Source organism: Cryptotermes secundus, unplaced genomic scaffold (genome assembly GCF_002891405.2).
Source record: "Cryptotermes secundus unplaced genomic scaffold, Csec_1.0 scaffold2487, whole genome shotgun sequence".
In the NCBI taxonomy this organism is placed as follows: Eukaryota; Metazoa; Arthropoda; class Insecta; order Blattodea; family Kalotermitidae; genus Cryptotermes; species Cryptotermes secundus.
In genome coordinates, this window is record NW_019724641.1 from 158,247 (window position 1) to 180,656 (window position 22,410).

At 40.3% G+C, this 22,410-nt stretch overlaps 1 protein-coding gene across 1 annotated transcript in view; it reads right to left on the reverse strand.

The window, feature by feature from the left end:
- LOC111862623 overlaps positions 1 to 22,410 on the reverse strand; it is a 200,443-nt gene that overhangs the window by 119,782 nt on the left and 58,251 nt on the right. Inside the window, exon 2 of the mRNA XM_023848141.2 lies at positions 727 to 871. Within this exon, the coding sequence (XP_023703909.1) occupies positions 727 to 737 (11 nt within the window). The 5' untranslated portion in view covers positions 738 to 871. The remainder of the gene's footprint in view (positions 1 to 726; positions 872 to 22,410) is intronic.

A 22,410-nucleotide genomic window follows, 5' to 3' on the forward strand; every position in this document is an offset into this window, starting at 1 on the left:
TATTAACTTCTATGTGTGTATGTATTGTCCTTTCTCATCACATAATGGAATAACCATTCGAAATGTACTTATTTTATTTTCTCACCTGTTAATGCTAACTTTAATTTTTTGAATTATTATTAATTTAATATAATTATATTGACTGTCTTATCTGTATTTTGTTTCATAGTTATATCTATATTTCTATGTACTCGTGCCAACTTTGTTATTGGCCTCTGTGCTGTTAAGTTTGCAAGTAAATAAACACGAATTGAATTGAATTATTATTATTCCTAAATATTTATACGTTTCATTTCTCAGTTCTCAATAACAACTTAGATTTATGATAATTAAATTATTGTTATTATTATCGTTATTGTATGTTTACTTGTCTGCATTAATGTGTTTTTCCTCCAGTGGTTCTCTGTAATTAGTTTTTGGTTTTATGTTATGTTTGTAGATAATGTAATTATTTTTATTTATACTGTGCTGTGTCTGTAATTGGCTTTGCGGCTGTTGATTCGGCTCATAAATAATAAGAATTGAACTGAATTATTATTCCGAGAGATTAAAATATTCAGACACGTTTTGTTTTTAAAATTAGTTATTGACAAGGGTGAAAAATTTACCGGTACGAAAATAAGGTTCTCAATATGAAGGAAAAGCAATACGGACAGCACTACCATGGAAGCTTTGCAAGTCCGTGCTTGATGTAACTGACTTTACGTCACATGGAAGCGTTCTTACCTGTCCTCCATACGACATTTCCCGTCTCGAACTTTGCAATTCGTTTTGAAGTCTTCAAATAGTTTTATGCACTTTCTTTCTTCCTGGCAGACGGAGAGGGCGTGGTTGCAGGTTGGCAATGCGTCCACGGGGTAGGGGTCTTTTTCTGCAAAAAACAATACAAATGTTTCACGTTTCGTTACTTACAGCAGAGGGGTTCGTATCGGGTGTCTCATGGCAATGTACACTGCAGTGACTACCGTGGAAGTTCATTGTAGCTAGAAACTTTACTTATGGCCGTCTCATGGAAAGAAATTGTCCGTCAGTAGTTCAGAAACTTCCAGCACGTAGACCCGATGCTAAGTAACGACACTGTAAACAAGGCCCGTTGCAAGGAAACAGATTCCTAACATGTACCAATTGAATAATTGGGAAGCGCTTATCTATACGCGGTCTGTGCGCCAACTGCGTCACACAAACATAAAAGAAATGTTAGGATATGTATTTCCTGTGCGGTCTGTGCCGAGATGTTACACGCAAGACAAGCCTAGAGTTTAGTTAGTTGCGAGAAAGTCTCCGGTCAGTAAAGACGTGAACACGGAAGTTGAGGGATCTGCGAAGTTGGAAGCCGTTACCGGACAACGACTGGTGAAGACACAAGAGACTAAGAAGATTTACTACGTGCTCTAGTCAACTACATAGTGTGTGAAATAGAGATAGCGTTATAGTTACATGTAGTTATGTTCTGTAATGTGAAGGAAAGGAAAAGCTATTTCTGTAACAGACCGTGGAGGTCCACATGGTTGTAAGTCGTCGAAGCTACCACATTTTATAGAAAATCGGCTTAAAGGCGGCGGTGAGAATGTCAGCGTTACGTTCTGACCGCCTTTTACCCCCAGGAAAATTCCTGGTACTCCTTTCAGGTAGAAGCTGAGTCGTTCCCAGGGCTATAGTGCAGCTGGAATAATTAGGTCAATTAAAAAAAATCAAATGACCACATCGGGAATCGAACCCGAGACCATCCGGGTTGTAGCATAGTGCGTCAACCAACTACGCTACCACGTTCATATAATTATGTCAGATATTTGTTTTAAAACTAAAGAAACTGTGAAATATTGCAACAATTTTCTGAAATCACTATCTATTACGTTTAAGCGGAACTTGAAACAGTTTTTCAGTTTGTTACAGTCAAACCACAGACCTTACCACTGACAGCCCCCGCTGTTATGTCTTTAACACAACTGCTAAACCAGTTTAGTATCTTGATGAAGGAAGAGCTGGCAGAGGGTCGTGTCACAGATGAACATGAAGTTCTGTGGTTGTCACAGGGGGCTCTATTGTCCAGCTTCAATATGGCAGCCGCAGAAAGGACGGGCATGGGACTAACTCTTTGTCAGTAGCAGATATTCACGCGGGAGTTTAGCCATCATTTCCGGCAATCTAAGCCCTTACACTCTCTCTTTCATCTCTCCATGAAAGAAGGCCATAAGTTTGCTGGTTTCAGGCAATAAGTACAGTTTTTGAGAGAGTTTCATTCTGAATCCCTTAGTCATAAGCTGCTGTTATTATCGACAGCCTCTGTGGTCTAGTAGCCAGAGTTTCTGGCTACATCTCTAGAGGTCCTGGGTCCGATCCCCGGGGCTACCAGATTTTCTGAGAATTAGTGGGTCTGGAACGGGGTACACTTAGCCTCGTGAGGTTAATTGAGGAGCTGTTTCAAGGGAAAAGCGGCTCCGGTCTAGAAAGCCGAGATTAATGACGGTGCGGTTACGTTGAGCTGACCACGCGACACCCTCTATCCGCTAAAGTTAGCACTAACTTCGCCGAAAAGTGGCGGTAGCTCGGTCGGTATAGTTCGCTTGAGGACTAAATTCAGGAGTTTTTTTTTGTTATCAACATTATTATTGTTGTATATGAAGAAAAATAACATGAAAATGCTAGGCAATGTATCACCATGTTAGGACAAATGAAATATATCAGAATACATTGAAATTCTGGAATTTTATAAGAATGTATAGAGAGTAAATAAATCGACGTTATTAATAAACGGAAGTAAGTTGTAATAATGCAAACATTTAGGTTAACATTTTCAGATTTTGATTAATTTTTACACGAAGAAGCTTCGTAGAAAGCTGATAAACTGGAAACAATACTAAAATAAATATTGCAGAACTAGGCTGCAGAAGTCATCTAGCTGAGAACACCAGATCAAGTCGCAAGAGGTAAATAGCAACGAGGTATAGTGAAATATGCACAGGAGCCACTGCAGACGGGAGGAACAGCCTCGTATCCAGTATTACCAAACAGTATCCCGGAAGAAATACAACACAAAGAGATACATGTCAGGATATTCAGTTTCCGGTCAGAGATACGAAAACGTGACCTCCTTCCACTACAAACTAGGTGGCCTGTAGTCCGCAAGGGAACTATACCGACCGAGCGACCGCCGCTTCTCGGCGAAGTTAGTGCAAACTTTAGCTGATAGAGGGCGTCACGTGGTCAGCGTGACGGTTCCTCATGGCCGTTAATTTCGGTTTTTCTACACCAGAGCCGCTATTTCCTTGAAATACTCCTCAATTATCCTCACGAGGCTGAGAGGACCCCGTTCTAGACCCACTACTTCTCAGAAAATCTGGCAGCGTCAGGAATAGAACCCGGACATCTGGTTCTGTAGCCAGAAACTCTGACCACTAGATCACAAAGGCGGTCACTTCCACTACAACTACTATAATGTTATAAACTCCTAAATTGATATCTGGAAGATACTGGCGAAAGAGTGTGTAGTGTCTAGTATTAATCTGTATATTTTGCAATAAAATGTAATATCTGTTCTGAAAATAACTTTCCAAAAATATTAAGGAAGTCATTTTAATTTCGTGGGAGGGCCGCGCCATAGCTCAAGCGGTTAGTCGCTGGCTTCCCACCGCGGCGGCCCGGGTTCGATCCTGGGTCTGCTAAAGTGGGATTTGTGGTAGTCAAAGAGGCGATGGGGCAGGATTTCTCCGAGTACTTCGGTTTCCCCTCACCTCTCATGTGGGGCTCGTACAATAGGCCAGAAATGGTCGCAGTACAAGGGACTTAGCCCTACCGCACTACCAACAAACAGAATTTCGAGTGACTGCAGGTAAGCGAATTGCAGGCAAATAAAGCAACAAAACATTGCATCCGGCTCTGGTTTTCTTCAGGAGCTCTACCACATAATGAGCAAATGGTAAGCAAAGTTCCAACTTCGGAATTAATAATTTTAATCTGCATTAAGAAATATGTCACATAATATTAAGTAAAGTTGCTAAAACTAGAATTTATTTTAAAAACTACACTTTTTAAAGCCCTGAAATTTATTTCATGTACTTTAAGTGAGATCAACGATATCATTTCGAAATTAAAACATTCTCACGAAAAGAATTTTGGAAAGCCAGACGATTATCCATTGGACACGCTTGTACGACAAAATCTTTTTGTAGCAAACAAATTGTGTTCCGTTATTTGTGGTTTTACGGATATAATATATGTTATATTAAACACGAGCCGACATTACGAAGAGAAATGGACATGAAATTCAGGGCACGAAAATCCTGACCGTAACTCACATATATACAAACAGAGAAAACTCGTTTTAGAAGAGACCTCCTTTGGGACTGGGATATTCATATCAACTGGCTTGCTCGCCCATGGTGTCCAACTTTGTTGAAATGTGACAGTCATAAGGAGAAGACTCAGGCTGAAGGAGAGATAGAATGGTTGAGAAAAGAGACAAGCCAGAAGACAGAGACAGGGAAGAGGATGTTCTCTTGAAAACCCCGCCCAATGCATCACATTTGCATTATGCATACTGAAGCTTTTCGTTCCGTGATATAAAACTTTCATGAGGCTGCTATTAACTGAATATAACACCACAGTTGGAAGGTGGGGAGGTATACCTTGCAGGCGGAGAATACTTTGTCAAGTGTTTTGAGGGTTGGGTGTGAGAAGTGAGGAGTTATTTGATACTGGTAGACCCAAGGGCTGCTTCTCATGGACTCAGCACAGAATGACTAGCGGTTCTTACACCAAGAATATGGAAAAGAAACAAAGCCAGTTCGAGGAAACGGGAGGTACGCGCTGGGTTCCTCTTTGGAAGAAAACATATGATGAAATTGATATGCAGTTGTGGTTAGTAAATAAGCATGTTCATGAAGAAATAGTGTTGCTAGGCAACTTTGAGTTCTATGTAATTAAAGCTGATCTATATCCTGCATAACTTTCGTTTTTTTTTTCCATAAACGCATTACAAGAAATTAAAACCTGAAAAGCAGAAACAACTTGGTAAAATATTATGTTTTTGGACATTATCCATCTTTCTGTCTTTATCCTGAAACCGTCCTGTTTAATTTTCAAAACAAAACGTTTCGGAGACTGGATTCTGTCTCCTTCTTCAGGTAAAACCTACTCAGTGGGGCCCAAGAGATAGAGTTAGTCCCTATCTCTGGACACGTGTACCAGCTGCAAGATGGCGTACATAAATCAAACACAACACAAAACATCTGCGAGAGCTAAGAAATTATTCAATTATTGAAACTCCACACGTATGAGGCCTTGCAACACAGAAGTATCTTAGAGCTGGTACAGATGTATGGAGATAGGGACTAATCTACCGATTGGGCATAACTGAGTAGGTTTTACCGGAAGATGGAGACAGAATCCAATCTCCGAAACGCTGTGTTTTGAAAAATAAACAGGACGGTTTTTAGATAAAGACAAGACAATGGATAATGTCCGAAAACATAATATTTGTACTATTGTACCATCATTACAAACTTTTAGATCTTAGAAACAACTTAGATGACCCAGATGTAGATGGAAACATAATATTCAAAGTAATCTTGAAGAAATAGGTGGACATAAACTGAGTTAATATGAATCACAACATGGAAAATTGAAGTTCTTTTTGTGTGTGAACAAGACAATCAACTTTCGTATTCCTATAGCAGCTGGGGCCTTCTTTGTTATAGAAATATAATTCGAAGTACCCTCGTTTGAAATAAATTATAAATTTGTAAATATTTAAAAATTATAAAATAACTGCAAGAAAGATCAACCCAATGAAATTTTTCATAATATAAATTTTCAAGTTTCTTATTTCAGGTACTACTTTTTGTGTCTATGAATGATATCACGCCGCCTGTAAGGTAGGCAGTAGGGGAATATCTGTAACATTTCTTAAAATTCAAATAAATGGAAGGGACAGATTAGATTCCTGCTTCGGTGGTTTAGGTCTTTCGGACGGAGGTCTCGTTATCTACTAACTATTAGGCTGAGTGGGTGGCAGAAGCGTTCTGAATATGAAATTCAAAATATGAAAAATAATTCGTACCTATCTTCTCTCTAAATATTCGATTCAATTAGCGTTCTTGATGTTTTACTCCAATTTGTCTCACATATTTTCGACTACTCTTGCCTGTCTTAACTACCAATTCTGTAGCATACGTCATACCTCACATGTTTTCTAGAACCGTACTGATCTGAAAGGGCTGTTCGACTTAAGCTTCGATGTCGAATCTTCTAAATATAATCTCTATTCTCATCATGATCCAATACCTTCAAATTATTTTCTCTTTGTGGACTGTGTGGCTTAATATTCAACTTACTTACTCAATCCGTTCCTCTTAGACCTTTCGGTGTCGAGGTTGTTTTTTATTTTGATCATTTCACAGACGGTAGGAACCCTTGGACGAGTGATCAGCTCATCGCAAGGCCTCTACCTAAATACAGGACAACATAAACACAGAATGAACACATACCCATTCCAAATATCCATGCCTTGTGTGGGATTCGAATCCACGATCCCAGCTTCCGAGTGAGAGAAGACAGTACATGCCTTATTAGACCGCTCGGCTACCGTGAACCGGCTGTTAATATTCAAGATTGTAAGAAAAATCTCGCCTCGTTTTTCTGCGCAGCTACGAGTAAAGTATTTATTTATTTATTATTGCAAGTGGGGTGGGACTAAGTCCCTTGTACTGCGGCCACTTCTGGCCTATTGTACCAGCCCCAGATGATAGGTGAGGGTGATTGTGGAGCAATTGGTGGAATGAAGATTGGCAGGGGAAACCGAAGTACTTGGAAAAATCTACCCCAACGTCACTTTGTCAACCACAAATCCCACTTGACCAGACCCGGGATCGAACCCGGGCCGCCGCGATGGGAAGCCAGCGACTAACCGCTTGAGCTATGGCGCGGCTTGCAGCTAAAGTAACTTCGATGAAATAGAAATATTTTAAAATTCCATTTCTAATTACTGAGGTCCTGGAAAGTTTGTTACCCATTATATTAGTGGGTCTGCTTGAGTAAATCCGGACATCTGTTTCGCTCGAAGAAATTCGTTACCCATATTCTACACGTAAACATCAGGGACACTTAAAATGTCCCACATATGGTGATGACATCAAAATCAATGGAGACTACATTGTCACTCTGTAGAAAGTTGACAAACCAGGTCACAATATTTTGATATCCAACTATAACTACCGCTGAACTGTGGTCTTCCCCTAACAATACAGTCCCATATAAAATCTTCTAGAATTCCTATACACATTTTAAACGATCACGGTGACGCCGCGGTCTAAGGCATCAATTGTTTTCGCTCGCTCGAACACTGGGATCGTGGGTTCGAATCCTAATCAAGATATTGACGTCTGTGTATGCGTTTATTCTTTGTTTGTGTTGTCCTGCCTGTCGGTAGCGGCCTTGCGATGGGCTGATCCCCCGTCCAAGGGGTCCTACCCTCTGTGTAAGAAAGATTACGAAACTGAAGAAGAGGCGATGGCCCAACAAAGGGTTGTAGAGCCATTGATGAATGCATGAATCTTAAGCGCTTACAGTCTTTAGTTTCAGGCTCCCAAAGACAGGTCATTTCAGAGACTATGCTCCAATTGGCAAATTCACGAGGTAATTGATGAAGATGATGAAAGTCACAATTACTGCGTAAACTAAAATTAGGTTACAGAAGGCTATGGTCCTGCCTACATTTCTCCAGACCGCAAGGCAGAGAAACATGTACGCACGCAGGCACACACGCACGAGTTAACTAGCTGTCGTGTGTAACACAATTACCGGCCTTACGGAGGGAAATGGTAGCGAAATAAATACTTGAGTGTTTCAACTCACTATCAGATTAAATTTGAACTTTTAGGGTCATAAAACTGTAACAGTACAAAATAGTGTATCATGCGAAGAAATTATATTGTGACATGCCGCCTGAAAGCCGGGATATCGGAATCACAGCGGGCGTCCATTGCTAGTCAATGGCTCAGTAATCACGTTTCTACTATAAGAATCGTTGCGTAATAGCGGGAGAAATTCACCCTTCGACAAGGTGTTCCCTATTCAGTCCGAGTGCAAGATATAACAGTTCGTATCCGATAAGGGACCAAGGACAGTTGAGCTCCCAGCAGAGCAGAAGACACTTCACTAAGATCAACGGTGCAAGTATTTTTTGTTGCTAGTGGGGTGGGACTAAGTCCCTTGTACTGCAGCCACTTCTGGCCTACTGTACCAGCCCCAGATGTTAGGCGAGGGTGATTGTGGAGCAATTGGTGGAATGAAGATTGGCAGGGGAAAACGAAGTACTCGGAGAAAACCTGCCCTAGCGCTACTTTGTCCATCACAAATCCCACTTGACCAGACTCGGGATCGAACCCCGGCCGCCGCGGTGGGAAGCCAGCGACTAACCGCTTGAGCTATGGCGCGGCCAGAGGCGCAAGTAAGTGTAATAGTGAACAGGAAACGTCCGAAGACGTTATAAGTGTGAATCAATTTATTTTAGAGTGTACAAGTGACTGTCCAATACATATCCGTTCAAATCCGAGACCCACGTAAATTTCTCGTCACGTTACCTAGCAAACACTCGACAATATATATTATATTATACTGACTCTTTAATGGTTTCTTAATTTCGAAATGTTTATTATTATAAAATGCAGTTATGTTGATTTCAGTTTCTCTTTAGAGCCCAACATAGAAAGCTCAGGTTCATGTCCAGCCTCGGGCTTTGACATTTGAGGTGTTGAAACATGATCTTATACTGCTGGAAATGTAATTACTTGCTTAGTTCAATGTCCTATTCATCAGAAAAATTAATTATCTGTTTCAGTGATAAACTCCACAAGTGCGCATGTCTGTATGTTCGTGTGCGTGTTACATGCGCTCAGGTTATATTTTAAGTGTGGAAGTCTGAGAAGTGATTATTTTTGACTATACAATAAAGAAATGAGTCACTTCAGTTTTGTTACACCAGGAGAAGGTTTTTAACTTGTTTAATGCCGTATTTTGGGGCACTCCCTATTAACATAGGGCTATTCCCTATTAATTCACTTTATTGTCACATGTAGAAAGTTTGCGTGTGGCTTATAGATGGGTTTTTGATTGGATGATTCGATTTATTGGCACTTTATACACACCACTCGGAACTAATATCGCTAATCTACACACTTAACGGTGCACCCTCCACACATACTAAGGTTATCAGTCGTCACTAGTCGTATCCTGGCAACGGATTTATAACAGTCCACTGTAACTCCAAATCACACAGTCTAATTCATTTCTTGCCATTTCTTCTCAATCACCTTCGACTGCCATCTCCAGAACTTGACCAAATTCCAATTCAAGTCAAAGGCACATTGCGACTGACAGTCAGTCAGTCAGCAAGTCTTACCAGAAATTTATTACTGTTCGACAGTTACGGTCTTGTTTTTGTTGGACGCCCTCTCTGACGAGAGGACGGGTCTCTCTTTTGTACATGCTGCTGGCCCCCAGCTCTCATTAACGGCTATTCCCCTGCAGTGTTTTGAGTAAACGTTTCCTCGCAACGAATCTAGCTTCCGTTAGCCACTGGTTAATACTCCACAACTGAAACCTCAAGTAAAATCAATGTTGAACTCTCAACTCCACTGTAGCACCAATTGTCTTCAAGATAACTCCTCGGCACGGACTCCGCAGAAAACATATCATCTATTGTTGTAGAGGTGTATTTACCTCGTCGTTGGATAGCAATAATCACGGCGTGGACCACATAGAAAAAACAGCCGTGTTTAACGCGGGCATATGTTTACCGAGTCTTTGCTTAGAAACAGGTTGCACAACCTCGTTGTTCTATTGTTGCGTGCGTTACATAGCAACTGCCGCTATTTACGGAATTACATTTTGGAAGGACGAACATGGTGTAAGTGCGATACGTACACTTGACTAAAGGCCAAGCATATTCATAGGACACATCTTCTCGTAAGAGAGGATGTTAAATAAAGAATATTACTAAAAAGTTTATTTGAAAAATCTATGGTCGTGAGTCTCAAGGGGCTTGACGTCAAGACGAATAGATTGGCGGTAAACTGCCAGTAGTAAAGTAACTTTGACTTTGACTTCAGAAGGACATGAAAGATAAAGATTACGAATATATTAGAATTTTCCTGGAGTGTCTGAGAATACAGACAATATCTCGAGGACCAGATATCTGACCTGTAATTACAGTCTTAGCCTTACCGTTATGAGAACAGCTCATGGCTTGATACAAAGAAGACTATTGCTTGCCATTCAGATGAATGGACAAGATCGCGCCATAGCTCAAGTGGTTAATCGCTGGCTTCCCACCGCGGCGGCCCGGATTCGAGCCAGGATCTGGTCAAGTTGGATTTGTGGTAGACAAAGTGGTGCTGGGTCGGGTTTTCTCCGAGCACTTCGGTTTCCCTTGCCAGTCTTCATTCCACCAAATTCTCCATCATCATAATCACCCGGGGCAGGTACAATAGGCCATTCAGTGGCCAACGTGCCGAGTGGACCCAGCTGGACTCCACCCCCACCCCAACATGAGACCAAAAAATTGACACGCTAATTTGAAATAATGATATGAAAAACATGAGCAAGGGCATTCAAAATAATTTCTGGATTTGGCTCAAATACAACGCAAATAGTAAGTGAAAATGTGCTGCTACTTGCGAAATTACAGAAGAATATCATTCGATGTTTGAAAAACTGCTCTCATTGAAGATCTGTCGAGCCATTTAGGCATGGGGCCCTCTGGTAGCTGTGGTTACTGAGATTTCAGAGGCAACACGTGACGAGCCACATAACCGACTGAACGCTGTATCGCAAGTTAATCACATTTTGAAGTTATTTGGATGCTGCATTTCTTAAACAAGATTACCCGAATGTGCATTAAACTACTTTAGAATCAGGCGATACTTCCGTGCCCTTAGGTGCTATAAGAAACATAACAGTCTAAAGTTTTGTAAAGTTTATCACTAGAAAACCTTCCCAAGTGACATCTCGGGTTCTCACGGAGATGAAAGTTTACATTTTGGTGTCTGCTTATAATACAAGGTAGTCTTGTAGGTGTTTGCCAGTGTTTCGGCGGGATTTACTGCTCTCATGTTCAGAGTACTTCATTCTGTTCTGAAGATGAGGCAACAGCGTCCTCCGCAACTTTCGTAACCATCAACAGAGCCGAAAGTCATCTTCCTATCCATAAATACAGTGGGCTCTCGAACTTCGAATGATCTGATGTTCGAACAATTGAAACTCGAACAAAAACTGGAATGTCGAATCACGTGGTCGTCAAGCCTTGCAGAGAAGTGGTGCCCTAATATCGCAGCTGTGAACTAGAGTACCAACCTGTTTAATGAGAATGTAATGCAATATTTCAGAAAAAAAATAGACAAAACAAATGATATAAACATTTTTCTCTCCAAAGAAAAATCAAGTGGTAGTAATATATTAATGAATCACAACGCTCAACTAGTGGATTCCAGATGAAAGAAGGGTACTTCCCCTTCCAATGAACAGTAATATCCCTCCTACTGTTATTATTGATTGATTATTGTACAATGTTTTTATGTATATACTATTATAAATAAATATATTCAATTATTAAAATTAACTGTACTTGATTTTTCATTATTTATCAATATGATCTTTTGAAATATGCATTTAAAGTGTTTTATACTGGGTATATTTTGGGGGTCTGGAACTTATTAATTTAATTTACATTATTTCAAACTGGGAAATTTAAATCGATCGTGAAACAACTTCAAAGTCTAACCGTCTCCTGGAAGGATTAGTGTTCGAAGCTCGAGGTTCCACCATACTGAATTCATCCAAATAAAAAATTCAAATATTTATTCTGATACAGGAATATTGAATATTTATTTTCAATTATATTATCTATCACCTTGCAGTGCCGTTACACGAACAATACTACACTAATGTGGGTAACCTATATAAAACATATTTAAAATCCAATTCTCTGCACTTTAATCCAGAATCATCCCAGTATGTGTGCGGGTGAATACAGGTGTAAAAATCACAGAACAATTAATAGGAAGCTTCAAAACTGAAACTAAAAAAAAAAACCCCACGCCGCGCATCGGTGCAGGATATTGTAATATCCATGACCCGAAGAAAACACGAAGAAACTGTTGTACGTTTAATCGTAACATACTTGAAGATGACTTAGGTTAGGAATTACTTCATATAAACATTTATCACGACGAGAGGAACCTGAATTTTAACTTCTTTACTACCTGTTTTACGAATTATTATATTAATAAAAATATATCTGTAATATGTTTGTTTTGAACCTCTAAAACAGGTTTAATTTTGATTTAACTAGTTTATATATTGTTGACGCCGGTCACGGTAGCCGAGCGGTCTAAGGCATGTACTGTCTTCGCTCGCTTGGAAACCTGGATCGTGGGTTCGAATCCCACTCAGAGCACAGATGTTTAGTTTGTGTGTGTGCGTTTTTCTGTGTTTGTATACAGGTAGAGGCCTTGAGACGAGCTGATCACCCGCCCAAGGAGTCCTACCGAGTGTGTAAGATCTAGAAAAAACCGAAGTGAAAGGAGAAGTTCATGGAGCTAGGCCTAGGCCCACTGGGGCTGTAGTGCCGAGGGGAAAAAATAAATATATTGTTGACATTCGTTAAGGTGTATTCGCTAATAAACGTACCTACAGAGTGTTGCATAATTCATTCATTCATCAGTAATCTGTCAGACAGGTCCACAGTGACTTCCAAAACAGTTCCTCCATTTAATGCGATCTAGAGCTTTCTCCTTCAAATGAGAATATCCTCTTCTGTCCCCAAGGTCATCCAGCATCTTCTTACGTCTTCTTCCTCGTCTTCTGGTCACTTGTTGTATAATATGAATCCATTTTATGGCAACTAAATTCAAGTAGCTTGGTTTCTGTTTTATAGAATTTCCTTGATGATGAGGAAAGTAAAAGGTAGAAACATGTAGCACACACCTGCTCAAAATAAACCAGTAAGAGATGCCGTAACATTATTTAGTCTTAATCTTGAATACATCCTTCCTTTCGCTATGTTGACGGTCCAATTTACACATGTACCTATCACAACTTCTGGAAAACACAGGAATATCGTAACGCATTTCTTTCGGCGTAATACTTATCTGTTACTGACAAAGTCTTCAGAAGTATGTCCGTATTTTGTTTCGCTATCAGATAGCTCAGTCAGTATAGCGACTGGCTACGGGCTAGACGACCGAGGGTTCGGAGTTCGAGTCTCGGTAGGGTCAAGAATTTTCTTTTTCCATATAATCCAGACCGACTCTGGGGCCCACCCAGCCTCATATCCAATGGGTATCGGTCGCTATTTTCACGGGGGTAAAGCAGATGGGGCGTGATGCTGACGACTCTCTTCCAACTAGTGCCGAGGTCAAGAAAATATGGATCTATACATCCACTCCTCTATACGCCTTCATGGCGTAGTGCTTAGTTAAACTCAAGAACAACTTTTATAAGATAACTGAATTATTTGGTGTGCAGATGAATTTGTTAAAAATTCTGAAAATAAATTAACTCCACATATTTCGGTATCTATTAAAGTAATTGTTTTTCGTTGTCTTGCATTCTGTTGGAATTTCATATTTAAAAATGTAAAATATATATTTATTCTGCATTTCCCGTTTCGTGTCAGTAGTTAAACATATCATTCACTGCTCCTTTTGCGTTTAGTACCTTTGTTGAGTGTAACAAGTTTATGTCCTTCACGAAAGTAGCTCATGAAAGTTGAGTTCAAATAATTGATAGTAATTCCGCGTTACTAATAGATTTATGTACAGGCAGTAACAATAACAAACTGATAGCTTATTCATTAAATCTTCAGCTTTCTTACTACGATTAGAACCATTTTAGTTTGAAATTCTGTACATAGCATTATGTCCTAGAGTTTTATATCAGAATGTTTCGGAAACTGCGTACGTTTCCTTCTTCAAGTGACAGGATAATACATATTCCTACTAATTTGGAAGTATTGATGGAGTTTAATACTAGCTCTGCTAGAAGCCCCAATGAAATACGATTCCTTAATTTATTCCGTCACCCGAAGAAGGAAGCAGAATATAATTTCGAAGAGTCAAAATTTTAAAATAAATACATTGGACAACATCGAATATATAGAATGTTTTTCTCACATGACACGCCACTGACAAGCTGAGCTGAGTAACAAGATGGCGTCCTATTCGACAGATAATAAATGACGTGTTATCACAACATTTTTATCTTTTAGAGGTTCTTGTGTTGCTGTGGAAAAACAATATCTTAGAGAATTTTTTGTTCGCACTGTAACATCGATTGAGGGAGAGTAGGTACCGGATTGTTTAACAGCCTGATGAAGTGTACGGTAAACGTGCGAAGAGATAACTTAGAGCATACATTCGTACAGAGCTGAAGCAGATGTGTACAACGTTTAGTACAAAGGACTGATGTCTGAACCAGCAGAACAAGAATTACCATAAGAGTAAAAGTATCTGACAACAAACACATTCAGATCAGTCATGTACGACGCCATCTTGTCATTTAGTTCAGTGTTACCAATGGCAACAAACAAATATCCCATTTTCGTAGAAGGATCTAAGAAATTTCCCTACAATTGCGTTCAATTACCATAAAGTTATATAAATTTTAGATCACAAAAGAAAATTTGTATAAATCACAAAGATCTCGTGTCCTCTATGAATGGTTGATATTCGTCAAGTTTTATAGGCTCAGAAAAAATAGATTCTAAAGGGTTCTGACGATGGTGGATAACATACAGAATTACTGGGTTTTTGGACTCTTTCCATCATCCGGAATTCTAGGAAATAGAAAACACGACGTTTCGGAATCTTCATCTGTTTCCGTCTTCAGGCGAGGAGGGAAGACATGTACTCAGTTGGGCCTCTAAGAAATATAAGTGTACTGTGATTGGGATTAGCTCTTTCTAAGGGGCCCAACTGAGTAGGTGTCTTCCATCCTCACCTGAAGACGGAAACCGGTCCTGTTTCCGAAACGTCGCATTTTTTATTTCCTACAATTCCGGATGATGGGGAAAGTAAAACAACCCAGTAATTCTGTCGGAACAATAATATTTGAGGAATGCGAGCTTCAAAGAAGTTGTTTGGTTACTGTTATGAATCATTTCCTTAAGCTCTTGGCCTGTAAATTTCGTGAGATGTTACAGGATTTTCTCCACAGTTAACACAAAATTCAGGATTTTAAGTGAATATCATTAGTGTGAGGTTCTGAAGTGTGGCAGGAATCCAACACTTAAGTTCTTCATTCCTTTTGTAATTCGCAAGCTCGCATCAAATTCCTTTCGCAGCTCACCCTGAATAATGGCGGGGTTATGTATTCCGTCAAGACCCTCCACTGCTCGATGTCATAAGGAATTTTCTTGGATCTCTCCGTTTCTGATGTCATCATCTCTTCTTATATTTGTGTAAAGGCAGGGAACAATCGCGCTTCTCTTGCATAATAGGTCAAAATGAAGAGAGAAATCAGCTTCCCGCCCCGCCCCTGGCGGCGGTTCATCGGAGCCCTCAAAGGGCACTCAGCCTCTACGCTTCATAAACACCGTCAAAAAGAGTCTATTAAATTTGTCAAGTACTCGCAAACAGGAGTATTATCGCAACATTCTCTTTATCACCCATAAAAATACTTGTTTATTGTTCTCTAGAATTATCAAGTCGTGGAGGATGAGGTGGGCAGAGCATGTAGCAAGAATGGGGGAGAAGAGGAATGCATATAGGATATTGGTGGAAAAGCCAGAAGTAAAGAGACCACTGGGAAGACAAAGGCGTAGGTGGGTGGACAATATTAAAATGGATCTTAGAGATATAGGATGGGATGTTGTGGATTCGATTGATCTGGTTTAGGATAGGGACCAGTGGAGGGCTCTTGTGAATACGGTTATGAACCTTCGAATTCCATAAGAGTCGAGAAATATCTTGACCGGTCTATAGAGTATAAGCTTCTAAGTAAGAATTATGTCATATGAAATACAACCCACATTCTCAAAATTTTTTATGCCCCTTAAGAACACAATTAGAATACTCCGTAGTTTTAGTCCGCAAGCGAACTATACCGACCGAGCGACCGCCGCTAGTCGGCGGAGTTAGTACCAACTTTAGCGGATAGAGGATGTCGCGTGGTCAGCGGAACGAATCCCCATGGCCGTTAATTTCGGTTTTCTAGACCGGAGCCTCTATTTCCTTGAAATAGCTCCCAAATTATCCTCACGAGGCTAAATGGACCCCGTTCCAGACCCACTATTTCTCAGAAAATCTGATTAGGCCGGGAATCGAAACAGGGACTTCAGAATATGTAGCCAGGAACTCTGACCACTAGTCCACAGAGGTCCAATACTTTTAGGTGTTTGATTTCCTGACTCATACACAATTAGAATACAGATCATCAAAAATATATTACTCACTGTACTCGATATCCTCTACCTTCTGATGGAGGCTCACACTACACTCTCGCTTTTGCTGCTCTTAAAATATTTATGCTTGTCTCTCATGCGAAGGGTCCTGGGTTTCATTGCCGTACACTTATCAATTTGAAGAAATGGCTCGAAGCCCCGAAATAGGAACTGGCCGTAAGATGGGGACAGTAAGTCCCTCTGGAGACGTTGGTTTCCATTTATAAAACTACACAACATCAGACCTCAGATTACTTACAGCCATGAGAATCCCAAATTCCAAATTAGAATTCATCCGACAGCATTTCCAACAAACATAAAGGAAATTTACTTGCCGGGTATTCATTTTATTCATTAAGGATAGTGTGTTGGATTTTCAGTGGCACACACCTTAGCACAACGTGATTCGAAATTATTGTCGGGGTTTCTGTGGCCTATAATTTTCAAACCAGAGAAACAAAGTAAAACTAATAATTGAATATGAAAGCGTAACACAAAAAGTTTTATTTGATAACGCTGTATTTGCCGCACTAATATCTGGCAGAAAATATAACGTCATACCTCAAAATGGTGTACTTTTGGGTTCGAAACAAAGCCTGTTATCAAAACGCAACTTCACTATGGGACTCATATGGAAAAGATCCGCCTTCAGATAATGTTACCAGACGTTGGTTAAAGCAATTTCAAGAGAATAATTTTCTGCAGGAGGAAGAAAGGATCTTAAACTACAGAACGAATATAACCTGTCGTATACAACGATTGAAATGCGCGTGGAAAATCGTGGATCATCATTAAGTCCTTTAATTGCTCTGTATTATATAATTAATTCATGGTTTAATTAAAGAAGATTTTTAAACTAATCAAATTATTTATGATTGATTATATTGGTACAATCGAATAAATTATACTGATGTAATTAGCGTTAATGGAAGCAGAATGATCCAGTAGCATGAGCGAACTTAACAATGAAGTTAAGTGGAGCCTACACCTATACTGAGGAAGAAAACTGCTCATTGTAACAAACTTCGGGCCTATTATAAACATTACTTAGTAAACTAGCGACCTCCGTAGTCTACGGGTAACGTTCCCACCTCATGAATCAAGGTACGCGGGTTCAAACCCGGTGGAGGTCGTGGAATTTTTAAGGGCGGAAAAATTCAGGGAACAAGTCCTCCGGGAGGGACTTTAAGCCGTGGGTCCCGTGCCGTAGCTTTACGGCACGTAAAAGAACCTCATGTCTCTAGGAGACCTCTGAGCAAAATTAGGCAACAATTTTCCGCCCAAGTAGTTTCCAATGCCTCTAGTAGATGGGGGAAATATCAGGTACCGACGGCCCACCTCGTTGGCTGAACGGGCTGATAACACGCACCGTTACCGGTAGGGTATGGCGACAGTAGAAATTAAAGGAGGAAGCACAATGGACCAATAATTGGTCTAAGTGTATGGGGAAACCCACCGCCTCTAATAATAATAATAATAGTAATAATAAATAGTAAACCAGCATTCCATTCACGTGACAGGTTGTATAATTTTGTTTTACACACTGAATACTGACTGTTAATTTAGTTAACACCGATCACAATGGCCGCACAGTCTAAGACACTGTTATCGTGAATTTCAATCCCGCTCAAGACATGGATATCTGTCCGCGTCTCTTCTGTGCTTCTGTTGTCTTGTGTAGGTAGCGAACCGTTATTAGGCAACGACTTCGAAACGAACAAAGCGTACAACTGTTGCTATACAATATGCGAATAAACAAAAGGCCGTTTCTGAGCAAGAGCTCAGTAAACACGCACCCGTGGAAACAAATACACATGCAACAATAGAAGAATGGAGTTTTCGGTGTGAACCGTGCAAAGTGGTTATAAAGAAGACAATATTTGAGACCTAGTTAGCTGGAAGTTCGTCTGTGAAAAGAAGACTACGAAGTTGGTGTGAAAGAGCTGCCAGGCTCGCAGTTTTCAGTTGAGTGCTGCATGGAAAGCCGTGAAGAATCTACATTATTAGAAACCGTCGCCAGGGAAAGGCTGGTTAAGACGCAGAAGGCTGGAAACATTTTAGCAGGTGATGTGATTTGTAAAGTGTGGAGGGGAGTGACGGCGCTGTAATTACTTGTAGCTCCGATTTGTGTGTATCAGTGATCAATAAATCCAATCATCCAATCCATACCCCATCTGTAGGCATATATGGACGGTAATATGAGAATCCTAATATTATATTAAAGGAATTAAATGATTGTTCATGTTATAATGAAAATCTAACGTTTCATTACACGATAATTATGATACTCTCATTTCAGTTTTAGTTCAGAGTGACCGAACCATATAGTTATGTTACTTACAACAATTTTGGTTTCCTGTTTTTGTCGAGTCTGTCGAGCAGGGAAAGGGGCAAAAGCGAAACAGAATCAGACATCGTTCCTACATTAAATGAACAGGACCGAACTTACGGTCTAGCGGGAACTGTTACTCATTCAGTGCTCGATCCACGGGGATCCAACCTTTCCTGATGCATCGTGAATCCCTCCGCAGTTCTAAGTTGTCTCATTAATCCAAGTTATATTGTGGCCTTAGTAATTACACCAAATAAACAGGATACGAAAGTTTTGTGGAACATATTGTGCAGACGCTCAGAAACATGACAGCCGGAACACACCTTATAATGTTACTTAAAATCTGTGATTTAAGTCAAAAAACCTACTCACTCACTCATGGAGCTGAGCCCTTCTTGAGAAGCCGCCAATTCAGAAGCTACCCAAGAATTTCCCAGCATTTTATAGATCCCAAAGGTTCATTACCGTGTTCACAAGAGCCCTCCACTGGTCCATATTCTGAACCAGATCAATCCAATCCATAGCATACCATCTTATCTCTTTAAGATCAATTTTAATATTGTCCACTCATCTACATGTTGGTCTTCGTAGTGATCTCTTTACTTCTGGCTTTCCCACCAATATCCTATATGCATTTCTCTTCTCCCCCATTCGTGCTACATGCCCTGCCCCATCCTCCTTGATGTTATCGTTCTAATTATACTTGACGAAAAGTACAAGTCATGACAAAAAAACGAATCTTTTTAAAGAATTCCCATGACATGTTGAAATAAATAAAAATGTTTGAATTTAATTGAATTAGTCATTTTGAAGTTATATAGAGTTCTCGTGTTCTTAAGTCAGCCACCATTTCTGCAGATTTATTTGCTCAGTTTGGGAGCAAGGAGGGACGGAAATTTCTGCATAGTTCAGAAGCAGATATTCAGAATACCTGCACGTTCGGTCCCATTCATGGAAATTCCAATACGAAATATTCTCTCATGCCCTCACTATTACCTAATTCGTAGACGAAATTTTTTTTGCCCATAAAATATCCAACGAAATGCACAACTACAATTTTGCAGAAATAATACAAAAATGAACTATCAATTTAAATTCAAGTGAATTAACTCCGGTGAGAAATATATGGAAGAAACTAGGTTCAAACCCGGGGATGAATACACAGATGAGGTTTGTCATTTCTATGGCAAAAGCTAATCTATCCGTGTAATAGACCATGAAGACCCATAGGATTGTGAGACAGCGAGACTCCCACATTTTCTAGACAATCGGCTCACAGATGGCATAGCAATTGGGGTCAAAACTGGGTCTTCAACAATAAGCATACGTTATCAAACTTCCGAAGAGCCGGGCTAGCGTATTCGGTATAGCAACTGGATGACCAAGGGGTCGCAGTTCGAGTCCCAGTAGGGGCAAGAATTTTCATTTCTACATGTGGTCCAGACCGGCTCTGGGGTCCACCCAACTTCCTATCCAATGGGTATTTTCCCGGGAGTAAAGAGGCAGGGGCGTGAAGCTGACAACTCAACTCCAGCCAGTGCCAAGATCTAGAAAATGTGGATCTATACATCCATTCCCCATACGCCTTCATGGCGTAATGTTTAGTTAAGCATAGAGAGAACTTTGTCTTTCTGAACAGGGACAAAGGTACAGGTATCAGGTACTCAACTTATGCTGTGAGACAAACAACACCCAGACCGCCACAAGGTGACAGTATTCTGATTATCAGCCGTAATGCTTAGAGCATCCCGAAAGCATTTACCTCTTCAATCGCTTGAAGCCACGGCCGTCAGTCTTCGCTTTAACAGAGTAGCTAACCGCTGGAGCATTTACGTATGTATCTTGTAATACACCCTCTTCTCAAACCCCAAGTCTTATAATCTAGCAGAAGAATAGGCCCTTTATACCTTGCATTAATCTTCGTTAGGCCTAAATCTACCTTTATGTTAGACATCAATCTTCTGGTACGATGCCTCATGTTGGCCTACACTGCATACGGAAAATGTATCAAACACAGGTAATACAGAAATGTAACAAAATCAACCTTAATGCAGAGAGGCGTGATGGAAATTGTCTGATATTTTTATGTACATTGGTCCGGAGAATTCAAAATGTAATTTATTTCTAGAAGTACTGGAGGGAAATAGTCTACTCTAAACATTCGTTATGAGCCTAAACTGTCCGCTGAACTAAAATATGCCGTGTAGACTTGAAGGATTGGGCATATTTGGGCATAAACCTCATTCTCAAAAGGAACATAATTATATCTGTTGACTCTTACTCAATTTTAGTTAGGATAATAGTAATATAAATTTCTCACAACGGTGTTCTAGGTTGTAATGTCGTGTAATTCGATAAACGTCAACCGATGTTTCGGAGAAAAATGTCGCCTCGATCTTCAGGGTAAGAAATAAGTGAAGCAAAAACAGCCTGAAGCATATAAGAAGCAGAATAGGATATTAATGTGTCAACTGGATTCATCTGGCTCGGGATATAATAGATAACAGGCTCTTGTGGACACGTTAATGAAATTTTCGATCCCGCAAATTATAAGGGCTGAAGCTGAGTCATAATTATCATCTCAAAAAGACTGATCGATAGAGCTGATTAGTCGTCTGTAAATTTCAGTTCAGCAACAACGGCTTTCGTTAGTAAGTGGTGAAAATTATAACTGATATCAACAACTCATGGCAAAGCAAAAATCACAGACAAAGCGGTAGTTTGCTGCTAGAAACCAGTCTCTGGAAATATGACAGTGAAGCAGTTATCCAGATTGACGATCGAAGTGTCGTCCACCATTCTATCAGACAAACAAACAAACAAAAACAAACCGCGTGGTTTTAGTCCGCAAGCGAACTATACCGACCGAGCGACCGCCGCTTGTCGGCGAAGTTAATGTCAAATTTAGCGGATAGAGGGTCTCGCGTTGTCAGTGCAAACGATCCCCACGGCCGTTAATTTCGGTTTTCTAGACCGAAGCCACTATTTCCTTGAAATAACTCCTCAGTTATCCCCACGAGGCTGAGTGGACCCCGTTCCAGACCACTTCTCAGAAAATGTGGTAGTGCCAGGAATCGAAACCAGGACCTCTGGATCTGTAGCCATGAACTTTGACCACTAGATCACAGAGGCAGTCTATTCCATCAGACATTGGCGTCATTATGTCGCATACCCTTGAAGAAGCAAGTTACAATATCTTCACCCTAGCCCTGTGAGTCGTTGGAGGCGATGAAAACGGAACCCAGTGCCTGGGGTTATAACTGGGACACCCTGTCACTGAGGGACATAAATACAGAGACCTGGTCCTCCAGCTTGGGGTGTTTGAACTCAAATCTACGACCTTTCTCTATAAAATTATGTACCTTTGCAAAACCCAAATATATGAAATCCAGATGCAAACTGGCAGAAGCTTCGAAGGAGGGTAATGGCTCAAAAAGGGCTGCTTTGTCAATGATAATAACTTCATATCATCATCACATCTCTTCCTTATGACGGAGATAATCTCTAAAATATCTTATATCCAACATCGACGAATCTCGTCTTCCAGGAAACTTAACTGAAATTTTTCTGTTTTCAGCAATCCCTCGCAAACTGCCTGGTTACTTTCCTGTTGCACACCGCAGTAAGGCAAATCGTGTTAGGT